Source organism: Phycodurus eques, chromosome 17 (genome assembly GCF_024500275.1).
Source record: "Phycodurus eques isolate BA_2022a chromosome 17, UOR_Pequ_1.1, whole genome shotgun sequence".
In the NCBI taxonomy this organism is placed as follows: Eukaryota; Metazoa; Chordata; class Actinopteri; order Syngnathiformes; family Syngnathidae; genus Phycodurus; species Phycodurus eques.
In genome coordinates, this window is record NC_084541.1 from 4,087,288 (window position 1) to 4,101,872 (window position 14,585).

Below are 14,585 nucleotides of genomic sequence, written 5' to 3' on the forward strand. Positions count from 1 at the left end.
TGTCACTTATCTGGCAGGCAAGGAGCCCGAGCTACTGTGCAAGGTTGAGACGTTCCGATTAGATATCGTCGGGTTCACCTCGACACACAGTTTGGACTACACTACCAGTCCTCTTGAGAGGGGTTGGACTCTCTTCCACTCTTGAGTTGCTCCCCCCACACCCAAATGTATTGTGAGGGACTGCTGGGAATGTCTGGCAAAATCCCCTGTCAGAATGAGTTTCATCTCCAACCTTCGGCAAAACTTCGAACATGTCAAACCCAATTGGTAATTTGGGTTAAATGGTTCAATCAGTTGTTCCTATTTTAGTCGGATGTGTACAAGATGAACAAGAAGACAAAAGTCCCTTTTTCTCAAGCGTTACTGGCCTCTAACTGCTAAAACATGTCCTAAAAGTAGTCGGTAATCCAGGAATCTGTGGCTTTTCACAAGTGAGATCGCATTGAGATCACTTAAGAACAATCACTAGTTCAGAGGGCGATGAAGGGATTGAGGAGCTCATCCTCATGGCAGCTGATGAAGTGGTTGCGGTGTGTTATTACCTAAAATGGTGGAAAGACTGAATGTAGAGACTGGTAAGGTTTTTAGCTAAATGGCCACCTGCCACTGTGAGGATCCCGCGTCAAGTCACCAACCAGGGCAAAAGAATGTGTCTAAAAAATAAAAAAGTCAGCCTTGTCAGAGTGGACAATGTGCTACTATACTGTATATGCATAATATTTTGGGACAGTGTAGAGATGAAATGGTATGAACATTTTATGTCACCGCAAGAGCATCATCATCGACATTGAGACAATTTTTTTTTTATTGTTCTATTACAGTATACATCAGTTGATATCTTGCTCTTCTAGACCACTAAATGGACTGCACTTATGTAGCACTTTATCTACACTATATATGTCAAACGCCCGGCCCGGCGTACAATTATATCCGGCCCGCGAGATGATTTTATATTCTAATTATTAATGGCTCGGCAATATTAAGCGCTGATAAGGACACAGATTGGCGTTCCCGTCGATCCACCTCGCGAATGTACGCTCCCTACCCAACAAAATGGACGAGCTTCATCTTCTGTTAAAGACCAGTAAAGACTTCGGACGTTCCGCGGCCATGTGCTTCACGGAGACCTGGCTTTGCGACGCTGTACCCGATGGCGCCGTCATGCTTCCCGGCTTCAAAATTCATCGAGCGGACCGCGACATGGAATCATCGGGGAAAACGAAGGGCGGCGGGATATGCCTCCATATAAACGAAAAATGGTGTACGGATGTCACGGTGCTCAGCACACACTGCAGCCCGCATTTGGAGTCGCTGTTTTTGAACTGTAAACCATTTTACTCGCCACGTGAGTTTGCATCGTTTATACTGGCTGGAGTCTATATTACACCGCAAGCTAACACGAACGCCGCATTGCTAACGCTCGCCGAACAAGTCAACGAAATTGAAAAAAAACACCCTGACTCACCCCTCATTATTCTCGGGGACTTTAACAAAGCTAAACTCAACCACGAACTCCCTAAATACAAGCAGCACATCGACTGTCCTACCAGGGAAAATAATACTTTAGACCACTGCTACACTACGGTAAAAAACGCATACCGTGCTATACCTCGTGCAGCCCTGGGCTCGTCTGATCACTGCTTAATTCACTTAATACCGACGTACAAGCAAGAACTTAAATGTGCGAAGCCTACAGTGAAAACAGTCAAAAAGTGGACCAATGAAGCAAAGATGGAACTTCAAAGCTGTTTAGACTGCACAGACTGGAGTGTCTTTGAAAATTCAGCTGGCACCCTAGATGAATATACGGACACTGTCTCATCCTATATCAGTTTCTGTGAAGAGGTTTGTGTACCAACAAAATCATTTCGGACATTCAACAACAACAAGCCGTGGTTCACTGCTAAACTTAAGCAGCTTCGCCAAGCTAAGGAAGATGCATATCAGAGCGGGGACAGGGCCCTGTATAATCGAGCTAGAAACCAGCTTACTAAAGAAATTAACATTGCAAAGAGGATCTATGCAGCAAAGTTGGAAAAACAGTTTAGCGCGAACGACTCAAAATCAGTCTGGCGTGCATTCCTGACTAATTACAAGCGACGATCCCCCCAAGCTGAGAACAATAGCACACTAGCCAACGACTTGAATACCTTCTATTGCAGATTTGAAAAGGACAGTTTCACTCCACACACCCACCCGGCCGCACCCGCGACCACAACCACACCTCTGACTTCTGCGTTAACCATCCATGAACAGGATGTGAGGCGCATCTTCAAACAACAGAAGATTAACAAAGCGACAGGACCGGACCATGTGTCCCCATCCTGCCTCAAAGTATGCGCGGACCAGCTCGCTCCAGTCTTCACTCAGATCTTTAACAGATCTTTGGAAATGTGCGAAGTTCCATCCTGTTTCAAACGCTCCACCATCATTCCAGTCCCCAAGAAACCTGCAATCTCTGGTCTGAATGACTACAGGCCTGTCGCTTTGACATCTGTGGTCATGAAGTCCTTTGAACGTCTCGTGCTGGACCACCTCAAGAGTGTCACAGGTCCCCTGCTGGACCCCCTGCAGTTTGCCTACCAAGCGAACAGGTCTGCGGATGATGCAGTCAACATGGGACTGCACTTCATCCTAGAACACCTCGACAGTGCAGGGACCTACGCGAGGATCCTGTTCGTGGACTTCAGCTCAGCGTTCAACACCATCATCCCTGAACGCCTTTCAACCAAGCTTCTCCAGCTCAGCGTCTCACCTGCCATCTGCCAGTGGATTTACAGCTTTCTGACGGGCAGGACACAGCAGGTCAGGCTGGGGGAGGCCACCTCATCCACACGCAGCATCAGCACTGGGGCGCCCCAAGGTTGTGTCCTCTCTCCGCTGCTCTTCTCTCTCTACACGAACGACTGCACCTCAGCGAACCCGACTGTCAAGCTCCTGAAGTTTGCAGATGACACCACTGTCATCGGCCTCATCAAGGACGGTGACGAGTCTGCATATCGACAGGAAGCGGAGCGGCTGGCGCTGTGGTGCGGCCGACACAACCTGGAGCTGAACACGCTCAAGACGGTAGAGATGATCGTGGACTTCAGGAGGCATCCTTCGCCACAGCTGCCCCTCACGTTGTCCAGCTGCCTTGTGTCAACCGTCGAGACCTTCAAGTTCCTGGGAATTACAATCTCTCAGGACCTGAAGTGGGCGAACAACATCAACTCCGTCCTCAAAAAGGCCCAGCAGAGGATGTACTTCCTGCGGCTTCTGAGAAAGCACGGCCTGCCACCGGAGCTGCTGAGACAGTTCTACACAGCGGTCATCGAATCAGTCCTGTGTTCTTCCATCACAGTCTGGTTTGGTGCTGCTACAAAAAAGGACAAACTCCGACTGCAACGGACAATCAAAACTGCTGTAAGGATTGTCGGTACCCCCCTACCCACCATTGAGGACTTGCACGCTGCCAGAACTAAGACAAGGGCGTGCAAAATCCTCTCGGACCGTCTGCACCCCGGTCACCAGCTCTTCCAGCTCCTTCCCTCAGGTAGGCGCTACCGATCAACGCAAACTAGAACTAGTAGACATTCCAACAGCTTCTTCCCTCTTGCGATCAACTTCTTAAACACCTAACCTATAATTCCATTACAACAAGCTGGCAATTTTTTGACTTGAGTTCGTTGTCACATTTCTGTGGGGCCAATTATGTATTACTCGTGCACTCACTGTAGTTGTCTCGCCATGCTGCACTATTTGCATATACTGGCCACTCATGCCAGAGTAGCATCTGCTCCATTTGCACACTGATTGAGGAGTATCTGTAACATTTGCACAACCAACATTGTCCCAGATGATCGCACTACTCGTCACTTTAAACCGCATACACTCCTTGAAGTCTCAGCGCCCTTTGCACAATGGTCATTGCACCGGACTATTGCAATATTAGTCGTTCGAACTGCTCTAAGTGCTAGAGGACTCTGCATCTTTTTGCACAATTGTTTTTTGTCAATGTCTTTATGTCCCCAAAGTGTTCTGTAAATTGACTGTCTGTTGTACTAGAGCGGCTCCAACTACCAGAGACAAATTCCTTGTGTGTTTTGGACATACTTGGCAAATAAAGATGATTCTGATAACATATAAACTACAGATCCCATAATGCAGCGCGACAGCTGCCGATAGGCCAGCGGCGCTAGCCGGAAGCAGTCCCTGACCAATCAAGTCGAGCGTCTTTTCCGCAGCACTAATTTGAAGCTAGCGGTTAGCCCCAAACAATGGCGAAGAGAAAAGTTGACTCCGAAAACAGAATCTTGTAAAACCAATGGGAGGCTGAGTATATGTGGCTGAGTATGTTTACTGAAAACCCGTGTGTCTTATTTGTGGAGCTAATGTTGCTGTACTTAAGGAATTGAATCTACGACGGCACTACCAGACAAAACACGAGGATAAGTTGAAAAACCTGAATGCGGCGCAGAAGCTCCAGAAAGTAGAAGAGTTAAAGAAGAATCTGACATCTCAGCAGACATTTTTCACCCGAGCGAAATCCCAAAGTGAAGCTGCGGTAAAAGCAAGTTTTATTGTGGTGGAGGAGATCGCCAAATCAGCTCGTCCATTTACCGAGGGAGAGTTTCTGAAGAGCTGTATGATGAAGGTGTTTGATGTCTTGTGTCCAGACAAAAAGCAGATGTTGCCCAATGTAAGCCTGACTAGAAATACAGTTACTGAGCGCATTTGTGAGCTGGCCACTGATTTAACAACACAGCTGATCGAAAGAAGCAAAGACTTTCTTGCCTACTCTGTAGCTGTGGTTGAAAGTACAGACGTTATGAACACTGCACAGCTGGCCATCTTCATTCATGGAGTGGACTCCAGTTTGTGCGTTATAGAGGAAATATTGGACATTAAATCGGTGCATGAGACAACAACAGGAAAAGACATTTTTGAAAATGTATGTCAAAGTGTAACCAACATGAAACTGCCCTGGGACAAACTTGTTGGACTGACAAGAGATGGAGCACCAGCGATGTGCGGGGAAAAAAGTGGGATTGTGGGAAGGATGCGGCCAAAGATACAGGATGAAAAGTACACTGATGAGTTAAAAGTATATCACTGCATCATACACCAAGAAACGCTGTGTGGTAAAGTCCTTAAAATGGAACATGAGCACTGTAACGCAAACTGTAAACTGCATACAGCACGTATGCATGCACGCATGCAGCAGTGGCCCAATGGTTAAGATCATCGCCTGCCACTGTGGGGGACCTAGGTTCAAGACCCCATCTGCCAACATCCCCCGGACTCACAGCTGTGGTGTCCTTGAGCAAGACACTGATACCCCGAAATGCTCCCCGGGCGCTTCAGCTGCCCCCTGCTCCAGTGTGTTCCACTAACGTGTATGTGTTCACTGCGATGGGTTAAATGCAGAGAACAAATTTCGTGTGCATGCATGCATGTTCATGACAATAAAAGATGATTCTTCTTCTTCATACGAGCTAAAGGCATGATTTATCGGCAGTTTCAGTCTTTCTTGCGAGAAATAGATTCAGTTTGTTGACATTTTTTTTTTTTTGTCAATGTCTTTCTGTCTCCTAAGTGTTCTGTAAATTGACTGTCTATTGTCGTACGAGAGCGGCTCCAACTATCGGAGACAAATTCCTTGTGTGTTTTTGGACATACTTGGCAAATAAAGATGATTCTGATTCTGATTCCTTATCATACAGAGGTGCGTTGGCTGAGTTGGGCGAAAGTGCTCAATAGAGTTTTTGAGCTCTGCAAGGAAATCTGTCAGTTTATGGACAGTAAAGGAAAAGACTCCACAGTTTTGCAGGATGAAAAGTGCAAGTGTGAGTTGGCGTTTCTGGCTGACATAACACATCTCAGCGTCTTAAATTTGCAGCTCCAGGGACGATGTATGATGCAGTGAAGGCATTTCAAGTGAAGCTCCTCTTATGGGAGACACAAATGCAACTTTCCTCACTTTCCCTGTTGCCAAGTAATGACTCAAGTCAGCGCAGTGATGTTCCCAAATGTGCACTTCGCTGATAAACTGAGTGCACGTTGCACTGAGTTCGCATGGCGCTTTGGTGACATTGAAGCACAAAAAAAGATAATGAGCTGCTTCGCAACCCATTTGTTGTCGACGTGGAAACTGCACCTGCACAGATTCAGATGGAGCTAATGGAGCTGCAGTGTAATGAGACGCTAAAGGCAAAGTACGACACTACAGGGCCTGTCCAGTTTATTCGCTTCATTCCTGTAGCAAAGCCCCATCTTCGTCGACATGTGGCTCGAACGATGTGCATGTTTAGTAGCACTTATCTGCGTGAAAAGCTTTTCTCAGTGATGAAGATAAACAAAACAGCACACAGGAGTCGTCTCACCGACTTTACATCCATCCATCCATCCATTTTCTGAGGCGCTTCTCCTCACTAGGGTCGCGGGCGTGCTGGAGCCTATCCCAGCTGTCATCGGGCAGGAGGTGGGGTACACCCCGAACTGGTTGCCAGCCAATCGCAGGGCACATACAAACAAACAACCATCCGCACTCACATTCACACCTACGGGCAATTTAGAGTCTCCAATTAATGCATGTTTTTGGGATGTGGGAGGAAACTGGAGTGCCCGGAGAAAACCCACGCAGGCACGGGGAGAACATGCAAACTCCACACAGGCAGGGCCGGGGATTGAACCCGGGTCCTCAGAACTGTGACATTTACATCAAACCTGAATGAACTTGTTGCCAAGAAAAAAAATGCCAAGCATCCAGCTCTAAGAGAATGGCATAAGAGCAAAGCAAACTGCCAGGCAAAACATTTGCTGAAAAGCACAAATTTAATTAATCTTTTGAGGCTGTTTTGCAGCATGATCATATTTTAATTATATAATTTCTGAAAAGGCATAAGGCCCGCGACCTTGATTGTTCTTTGAGTTTCGGCCCCATGTGCAATTGAGTTTGACACTATCACAGTGCCCAAAACGCTTTACAAAGCCTCATATTCACCCATTCACACACACATTCATATACCAGACATGCAAACACCGAAAGCATGAAAGAGGTGACCAAAGAAAAAAACAATGTAGGGATCCCCCGGCGACCAGCAGACAATTATTATTATTTTTAACACAAATTAAACAATCTGGAAGACTCTGAAGACTACAATAAGGCAAAAAAAAAGTAAAAGTAAAAAGTAGTCCACCAAAAAAAAAATACTGGAGTAAGAGTAAAAAGTACACAGTGAAATAATTCAGGAAAATAGTAACTTCTGATTTTGTTTTAACCATAGCATGAACGTCAAGGCGGCACGGTGGACGACTGGTTAGCACATCTGCCTCACAGTTCTGAGGACCGGGGGTCAAATCTCGGCCCGCCTGTGTGGAGTTTGCATGTTCTCCCCGTGCTTGTGTGGGTTTTCTCCGGGTACTCCGGTTTCCTCCCACATCCGCAAAACATGCATGATAGGTTGATTGTAGACTCTAAATTGCCCTTAGGTGTGAATGTGTGCGCGAATGGTTGTTTGTTTACATGTGTCCTGCGATTGGCTGGCGACCAGTTCAGGGTGTACCCCGCCTCTCGCCCGAAGACAGCTGGGGCAGCCTCCAGCACGCCCGCGACCCTTGTGAGTATAAAGCGGTACAGAAAAAGGATGGATGGATGAACATCAATAAAAAACAAAATTACAAAATAAAATGTGAATGTGCAAATTCTGATGTTGCTGTGTGTGTATGTGTTTGCGCGTGTGTGTGGGTGTTTATGCACATTCAAAACTATAACAACACATTTAGGCAGATTGTGCCAGACAAATACTACAATACATGAAAGCTGTTGTTTTTGTTCGACTAAATGTAAACAAGAGTAGCTCGTCGTTGCCTTCATGATAACAACGAACTTCCCAACATGGCCGCCACGTAAGCTGGGCTGGCTTATCTAGTGTTAATACCAATGTACCGTTATTTCTTAACAGCAGAAGCAGCAGAAGTGTTTTTTTTCTGGTCTCGTCAACTCTTGTGACTTGTCCAAAGCAGGTCCCGAGCGCACAGGCGGAACCTCAGGCCAATGCGCTTGCATATTCGTGTGCCACGGAGTAATATTCAGAAATTAGATCTCTGTGTGGATGTGTGGAATGGATGTAGCTACCAGCATTCAAGGAGTATGAAAGAGCCTATGACGTGACTGCGATGGCGACCCACCGAGGAAAAACTGATCGGATCTATACAATTCACGTAAATGGCCTATTTTGAGTTCAAAATAGCAAATTTTGCCAAAAGGCGATTGATTCGCATGTATGATACACCAATGGGAAACTGCTGCCATGCAAGGCACTGCCAGGCCCACTGGGAGCAAATTAGGGTTCAGTGTCTTGGACACTTCGACATGCGGACAGTCGGAGCCGGGATAGAAACCAACGACCCTTGGGTCACAGGATGGCCTGCTCTACCAACTGAGCCACAACCGCCCACTACTTTTAGCCCTGCCCACAATGTGTAGCTTGGGTCAGGTCCAACCATCATAAAGCAAGAGCCCAGTCCAGTGTGAAGCACCGGTGATATTGTTACTTCCATGGAAATCTTTTGAATAATAGATCATCGGACAACACCACTGTATCACCAGTACATGAGATGCTAATGTCTTAAAGAAAAGAAAACAAATCTCATTATGATCTTACACATCATGCATCATATGCGCTTCTACCTTTGAGAAGCAACAGAAGCGGCCGCCTCAAGTGCAAACTGTCTCATGACGCTCTCCTCCAAGTACTTCTGTTCCCACTTGGTCATATCAGCCTCCAGAGCCAAAATACGCTCCTCCTTCTCCCTCAGGTGCTCCATTAATGCAGTGACACTGTACTCTGATTGGACCACGCCGTTGTTTTGTGTGCCTCCCTGACGCTGGAAAGAAAAATATATTTTAATTACAATAACTTAAAACTTGATGACAGCTACATGGACACAGAATTTTAAGAAAGCGTCACAGACATTCATTTGTTTTAACTCATTCATTGTCAGCCTTCCCAGTTAACATTGATATTTGACTTCTAAAGCCGTCAATGGCAGTGAATGTGATTTAATAATAGAAAGGTCTGAAAGAACTCTGATGACATTTTCCGTGCATCTATTTATTTATGACAGAAGAACAAACTGATACACTTTTTAGCAATGGGAATTATTTTTAGAGAACCAACTCTTTTGGATCTGCTCACTAAAAAGAGTTTGGCTCTTTGGGCTCCCGAACGACACTTCGGATTTTTGTTTCTTAAAATTAATTTATTATGCAAAAATAATGTAAAATTATGCATACTAATGTAGAACAAAGTGCAATCTTTTCCATTATATTCATTATAAAAATATCCCATATTTATTTACTCAGTGTGATAAAAAAAATACATAAACATAACTAGAGCTGCGAGCAGCTAGTTAGTGCCCTTGCACCCCTGGCAACGTTGGAGTACTGGCACGTTGGGGTACTGGCACAGTGGGGTACTGGAATGTTGGTGTACCAGCACATTGCAGATACATTGAATACAAATGCACAGCAATCTTCAGATTTATATTCACGTAAAGTGTGGAAAACTTGATATAATTTTCCTTCCACTTCACAATTATATGCGACTTTGTGTTGGTGTGTCACAAAAATTCAACAAAAGACAGTGATTTTTGTGATCATAAGGCCACAAAATGGGAGTATTTGAAAGGGTATGACTACTTTTACGATGCACTGTACATACAGGGCTATCTTCAAGAAGTTTTGGTGTGTGTGGCACGTTCGCCAGTATGTGGGCCTATGACTACAAATAAATAATTATTTGTAGATGTCTTCCGGCCGGGACTCTAATCAAGTGTGTGACATTTTGAAAAGATATGGGCATTTGTAGTTAAGTCAAAACAGCTTTTGTTGTCGCGGCAAAACAAAGCAACAGCGTTCCACAAAATAAAAAGCTTTTAATAACTTTTCATCTTCATCAACTTTGTATAAGACATGCAAAGTTAGAAGTGGATTGGATGAAAACTGTAGAAGAAGTTAGTTAAAATATTATCTCTATGAAAGGCATAAAGTAGGTCATGTGAAAGTAAATTTAAAATGGCAGACTTCCTGTTTGGTTTAGAGCATGGCTCTTGTGTGTCGGTGTTAGGCTGTTACATATACCTCCCAGGTTTGGTAGACCTAAGTGAAACGTACAGCCAGGGCTGCTTTGTTGAAGATTTGTAGGGGGCGCTACTGAGCCATTTTTAGACTTTTAACAAAATGTCTTAAATATTTAATATTTCACCTGGCTTTGTGTGTGTGCCAAGTTGCTGGGTTTTTGTGCTTGATTAGACCATCACAAAAAAAAAAAACAGGTGACAAAATAAACTCCATTTCGAAGATAAATAAAAACAGAATACAATGATTTGCAAATCATGTTCAACCTATATTTAATTGAACACACTACAAAGAGAAGATATTTAATGTTCAAACTGATAAACCTTATTGTTTTTAGCAAATAATCCTTAACTGAGAATTTTATGGCTGCAAGACGTTCCAAAAAAGCTGGGACAGGTGGCAAAAAAGACTGAGAAAGTTGAGGAATGCTCATCAATCACCTGTTTGGAACATCCCACAGGTAAACAGGGCAATTGGGAACAGGTGGGTGCCATGATTGGGTATAAAAGGAGCTTCCCCGAATTGCTCAGTCATTCACAAGCAAAGATGGGGCAAGGTTCACCTCTTTGCAAATCATGTTCAACCTATATTTAATTGAATACAGGGTCATGTTTACCACTGTGTTACATCACCTTTTCTTTTATTTTTGCTTGATGTACAGCTTCAGCTGTTCAACAGTCCGGGGTCTCCGTTGTTGTATTTTATGCTTCATAATGCGCCACACGTTTTCAATGGGAGACAGGTCGGCACTGCAGGCAGGCCAGTCTAGTACCCGCAATCTTTTACTACGCAGCCACGCTGTTGTAACACGTGCAGAATTTGTCTTGCTGAAATAAGCAGGGGCGTCCATAAAAAAGACATTGCCTGGATGGGAGTATATGTTTCTCCAAAACCTGTATGTACCTTTCAGCATTAATGGTGCCTTCACATATATGTAAGTTACCCATGCCATTGGCACTAACACAGCCCCATACCATGACAGATGCTGGCTTTTGAACTTTGTCCATAACAGTCCGGATGGTTCTTTTTCTCTTTGGCCCGGAGGACACGACGTCCACAATTTCCAAAAACAATTTGAAATGTGGACTCGTCGGACCAAAAAACACTTTTCCACTTTGTATCAGTCTATCTTAGATGAGCTTGGGCCCAGAGAAGCCGGCGGCGTTTCTGGGTGTTGTTGATAAATGGCTTTTGCTTTGCATAGTAGCGTTTTAAATTGCACTTACGGATGTAGCGCCGAACTGTATTTACTGACATTGGTTTTCTGAAGTGTTCCTGAGCCCATGTGGTGATATCCTTTACACATTGAGGTCGGCTTTTGATGCAGTGCGGATCGAAGGTCACGGGCATTCAATGTTGGTTTTCGGCCTTGCCGCTTACATGCAGTTATTGCTCCAGATTCTCTGAACGTCTTGATGATATTATGGACCGTAGAAGATGAAATCCCTAAATTCTTTGCAATTGTACGATGAGGAACAGTGTCCTTAAACTTAAACTTAAACTTTTCTCACGCACTTATTCACAAAGAGGTGAACCTCGCCCCATCGTTGCTTGTGAATGACTGAGCAATTCAGGGAAGCTCCTTTTATACCCAATCATGGCACCCACCTGTTCCCAATTAGCCTGTTCACCACTGGGATGTTCCAAACAGTTCTTTGATTAGCATTCCTCGACTTTCTCAGTCTTTTTTGCCACCTGTCCCAGCTTTTTTGGAACGTGTTGCAGCCATAAAATTCTAAGTTAATGATTATTTGCTAAAAACAATAAATGTTATCAGTTTGAACATTAAATTATAAATTAATTATTAACATTATGAATATCTTGTCTTTGTAGTGTATTCAATTAAATATAGGTTGAACACAATTTTCAAATCATTGCATTCTGTTTTTATTTATGTTTAACACAACGTCCCAACTTCATTGGAATTGGGGTTGTATTAATTGTGGCATCAAATGAACTCTGCGCTCATATGAAGACAGGAAAGGGTAATCTTGCACCTGTCTCCTTGTGTCTCTCTCTGATACCATAGTGTTTTACAAACATGATAGGTTTGTTGGCAAAAGACAACTATGTTTCTCTTCGTATAAATTGACTTCAATAGTTAGGCACTTCCTCGCAACCACAAACAAGCATTCGAACTGTCTCCTTTAATGTAAGTTTTTATTAAATTGTCTGTCATTTTCTCTCAAAAGTGTTTGTCCTGTCTATCTTGTCTCTTGTTCTGTCTATTCAGGGATAAAATTTTTCCCGTGATAACTTGGTCCTTCGAGCCGGATCCTAATATCCTCCCCACCTAGAGGTTTGGACCTGAACCGTTCATGGGGAGTCCTGGACTCATGCTTCCCGGCTTCAACATTCATTGAACGGACCGCGACATGGAATCATCGGGGAAAACAAAGGGCGGCGGGATATGCCTCCATATCAACAAAAAATGGTGTTCGGACGTCACGGTGCTCAGCACACACTGCAAGCTCGCATTTGGAGTCGCTGTTTTTGAACTGTAAACCATTCTACTCGCCACGTGAGTTTGCATCGTTTATACTAGCTGGAGTCTATGTTACACCTCAAGCTAACACGAACGCCGCATTGCTAACGCTCGCCGAACAAGTCAACGAAATTGAAAAAAAAACACCCTGACTCACCCCTCATTATTCTAGGGGACTTTAACAAAGCTAAACTCAACCACGCGAGGATCCTGTTCGTGGACTTCAGCTCGGCGTTCAACTCCATCACCTGCCATCTGCCAGTGGATTTACAGCTTTCTGACGGGAAGGACACAGCAGGTCAGGCTGGGGGAGGCCACCTCATCCACACGCAGCATCAGCACTGGGGCGCCCCAAGGTTGTGTCCTCTCTCCGCTGCTCTTCTCTCTCTACACGAACGACTGCACCTCAGCGAACCCGACTGTCAAGCTCCTGAAGTTTGCAGATGACACCACTGTCATCGGCCTCATCAAGGACGGTGACGAGTCTGCATATCGACAGGAAGCGGAGCGGCTGAAGCTGTGGTGCGGCCGACACAACCTGGAGCTGAACACGCTCAAGACTGTAGAGATGATCGTAGACTTCAGGAGGCATCCTTCGCCAAAGCTGCCCCTCACGTTGTCCAGCTGCCTTGTGTCAACCGTCGAGACCTTCAAGTTCCTGGGAATTACAATCTCTCAGGACCTGAAGTGGGCGACCAACATCAACTCCGTCCTCAAAAAGGCCCAGCAGAGGATGTACTTCCTGCGGCTTTTGAGAAAGCACGGCCTGCCACCGGAGCTGCTGAGACAGTTCTACACACTGGTCATCGAATCAGTCCTGTGTTCTTCCATCACAGTCTGGTTTGGTGCTGCTACAAAAAAGGACAAACTCCGACTGCAACGGACAATCAAAACTGCTGAAAGGATTGTCGGTACCCCCCTACCCACCATTGAGGACTTGCACGCTGCCAGAACTAAGACAAGGGCGTGCAAAATCCTCTCGGACCGTCTGCACCCCGGTCACCAGCTCTTCCAGCTCCTTCCCTCAGGTAGGCGCTACCGATCAACGCAAACTCGAACTAGTAGACATTCCAACAGCTTCTTCCCTCTTGCGATCAACTTCTTAAACACCTAACCTATAATTCCATTACAACAAGCTGGCAATTTTTTGACTTGAGTTCGTTGTCACATTTCTGTGGGGCCAATTATGTATTACTCGTGCACTCACTGTAGTTGTCTCGCCATGCTGCACTATTTGCATATACTGGCCACTCATGCCAGAGTAGCATCTGCTCCATTTGCACACTGATTGAGGAGTATCTGTAACATTTGCACAACGAACATTGTCCCAGATGATCGCACTACTCGTCACTTTAAACCGCATACACTCCTTGAAGTCTCAGCGCCCTTTGCACAATGGTCATTGCACCGGACTATTGCAATATTAGTCATTCGAACTGCTCTAAGTGCTAGAGGACTCTGCATCTTTTTGCACAATTGTTTTTTGTCAATGTCTTTATGTCCCCAAAGTGTTCTGTAAATTGACTGTCTGTTGTACTAGAGCGGCTCCAACTACCGGAGACAAATTCCTTGTGTGTGTTGGACATACTTGGCAAATAAAGATGATTCTGATTCTGATTCTGATTGAGAGAAGCTTCCCCGGCTAAGTTGCCGACAAGAGGAGGCCTGTGGGGGTTCACATTCTTCATAAATGGACAGCTTTGAAGGTGGCAGAATGTGTGTTCAATGAAAGGATTGAGTGATGTCAAAGTTGCTCGCTGAGGAGCCGAAGATAGTGTAATAAATTGGCCTAAGGCTTAATGCAAGATGGTCGAAGAACCACCTGAAATGTAGAATCATTACTTGTAATTGTCTTGAAGGTTGATTGAAGACTAAGACTCCCTATCCCCCGCGTAGATTTTTGGCACTGCTTCAACAATCTGAAGTCAATTTTTGTTCTGGGACCTAATGTTAAGTAGTTTGGAACTGCTTGAACGA

At 44.9% G+C, this 14,585-nt stretch overlaps 1 protein-coding gene across 3 annotated transcripts in view; it reads right to left on the minus strand.

Annotated features, from left to right (window-relative positions):
* Nucleotides 1-14,585, minus strand: part of amot (angiomotin) — a 172,810-nt gene that overhangs the window by 29,053 nt on the left and 129,172 nt on the right. For all 3 annotated transcript variants that reach the window (XM_061702365.1, XM_061702364.1, XM_061702363.1), the window contains one exon: nucleotides 8,675-8,871. In XM_061702365.1, coding sequence (XP_061558349.1) covers nucleotides 8,675-8,871 — 197 coding nt within the window. The remainder of the gene's footprint in view (nucleotides 1-8,674; nucleotides 8,872-14,585) is intronic.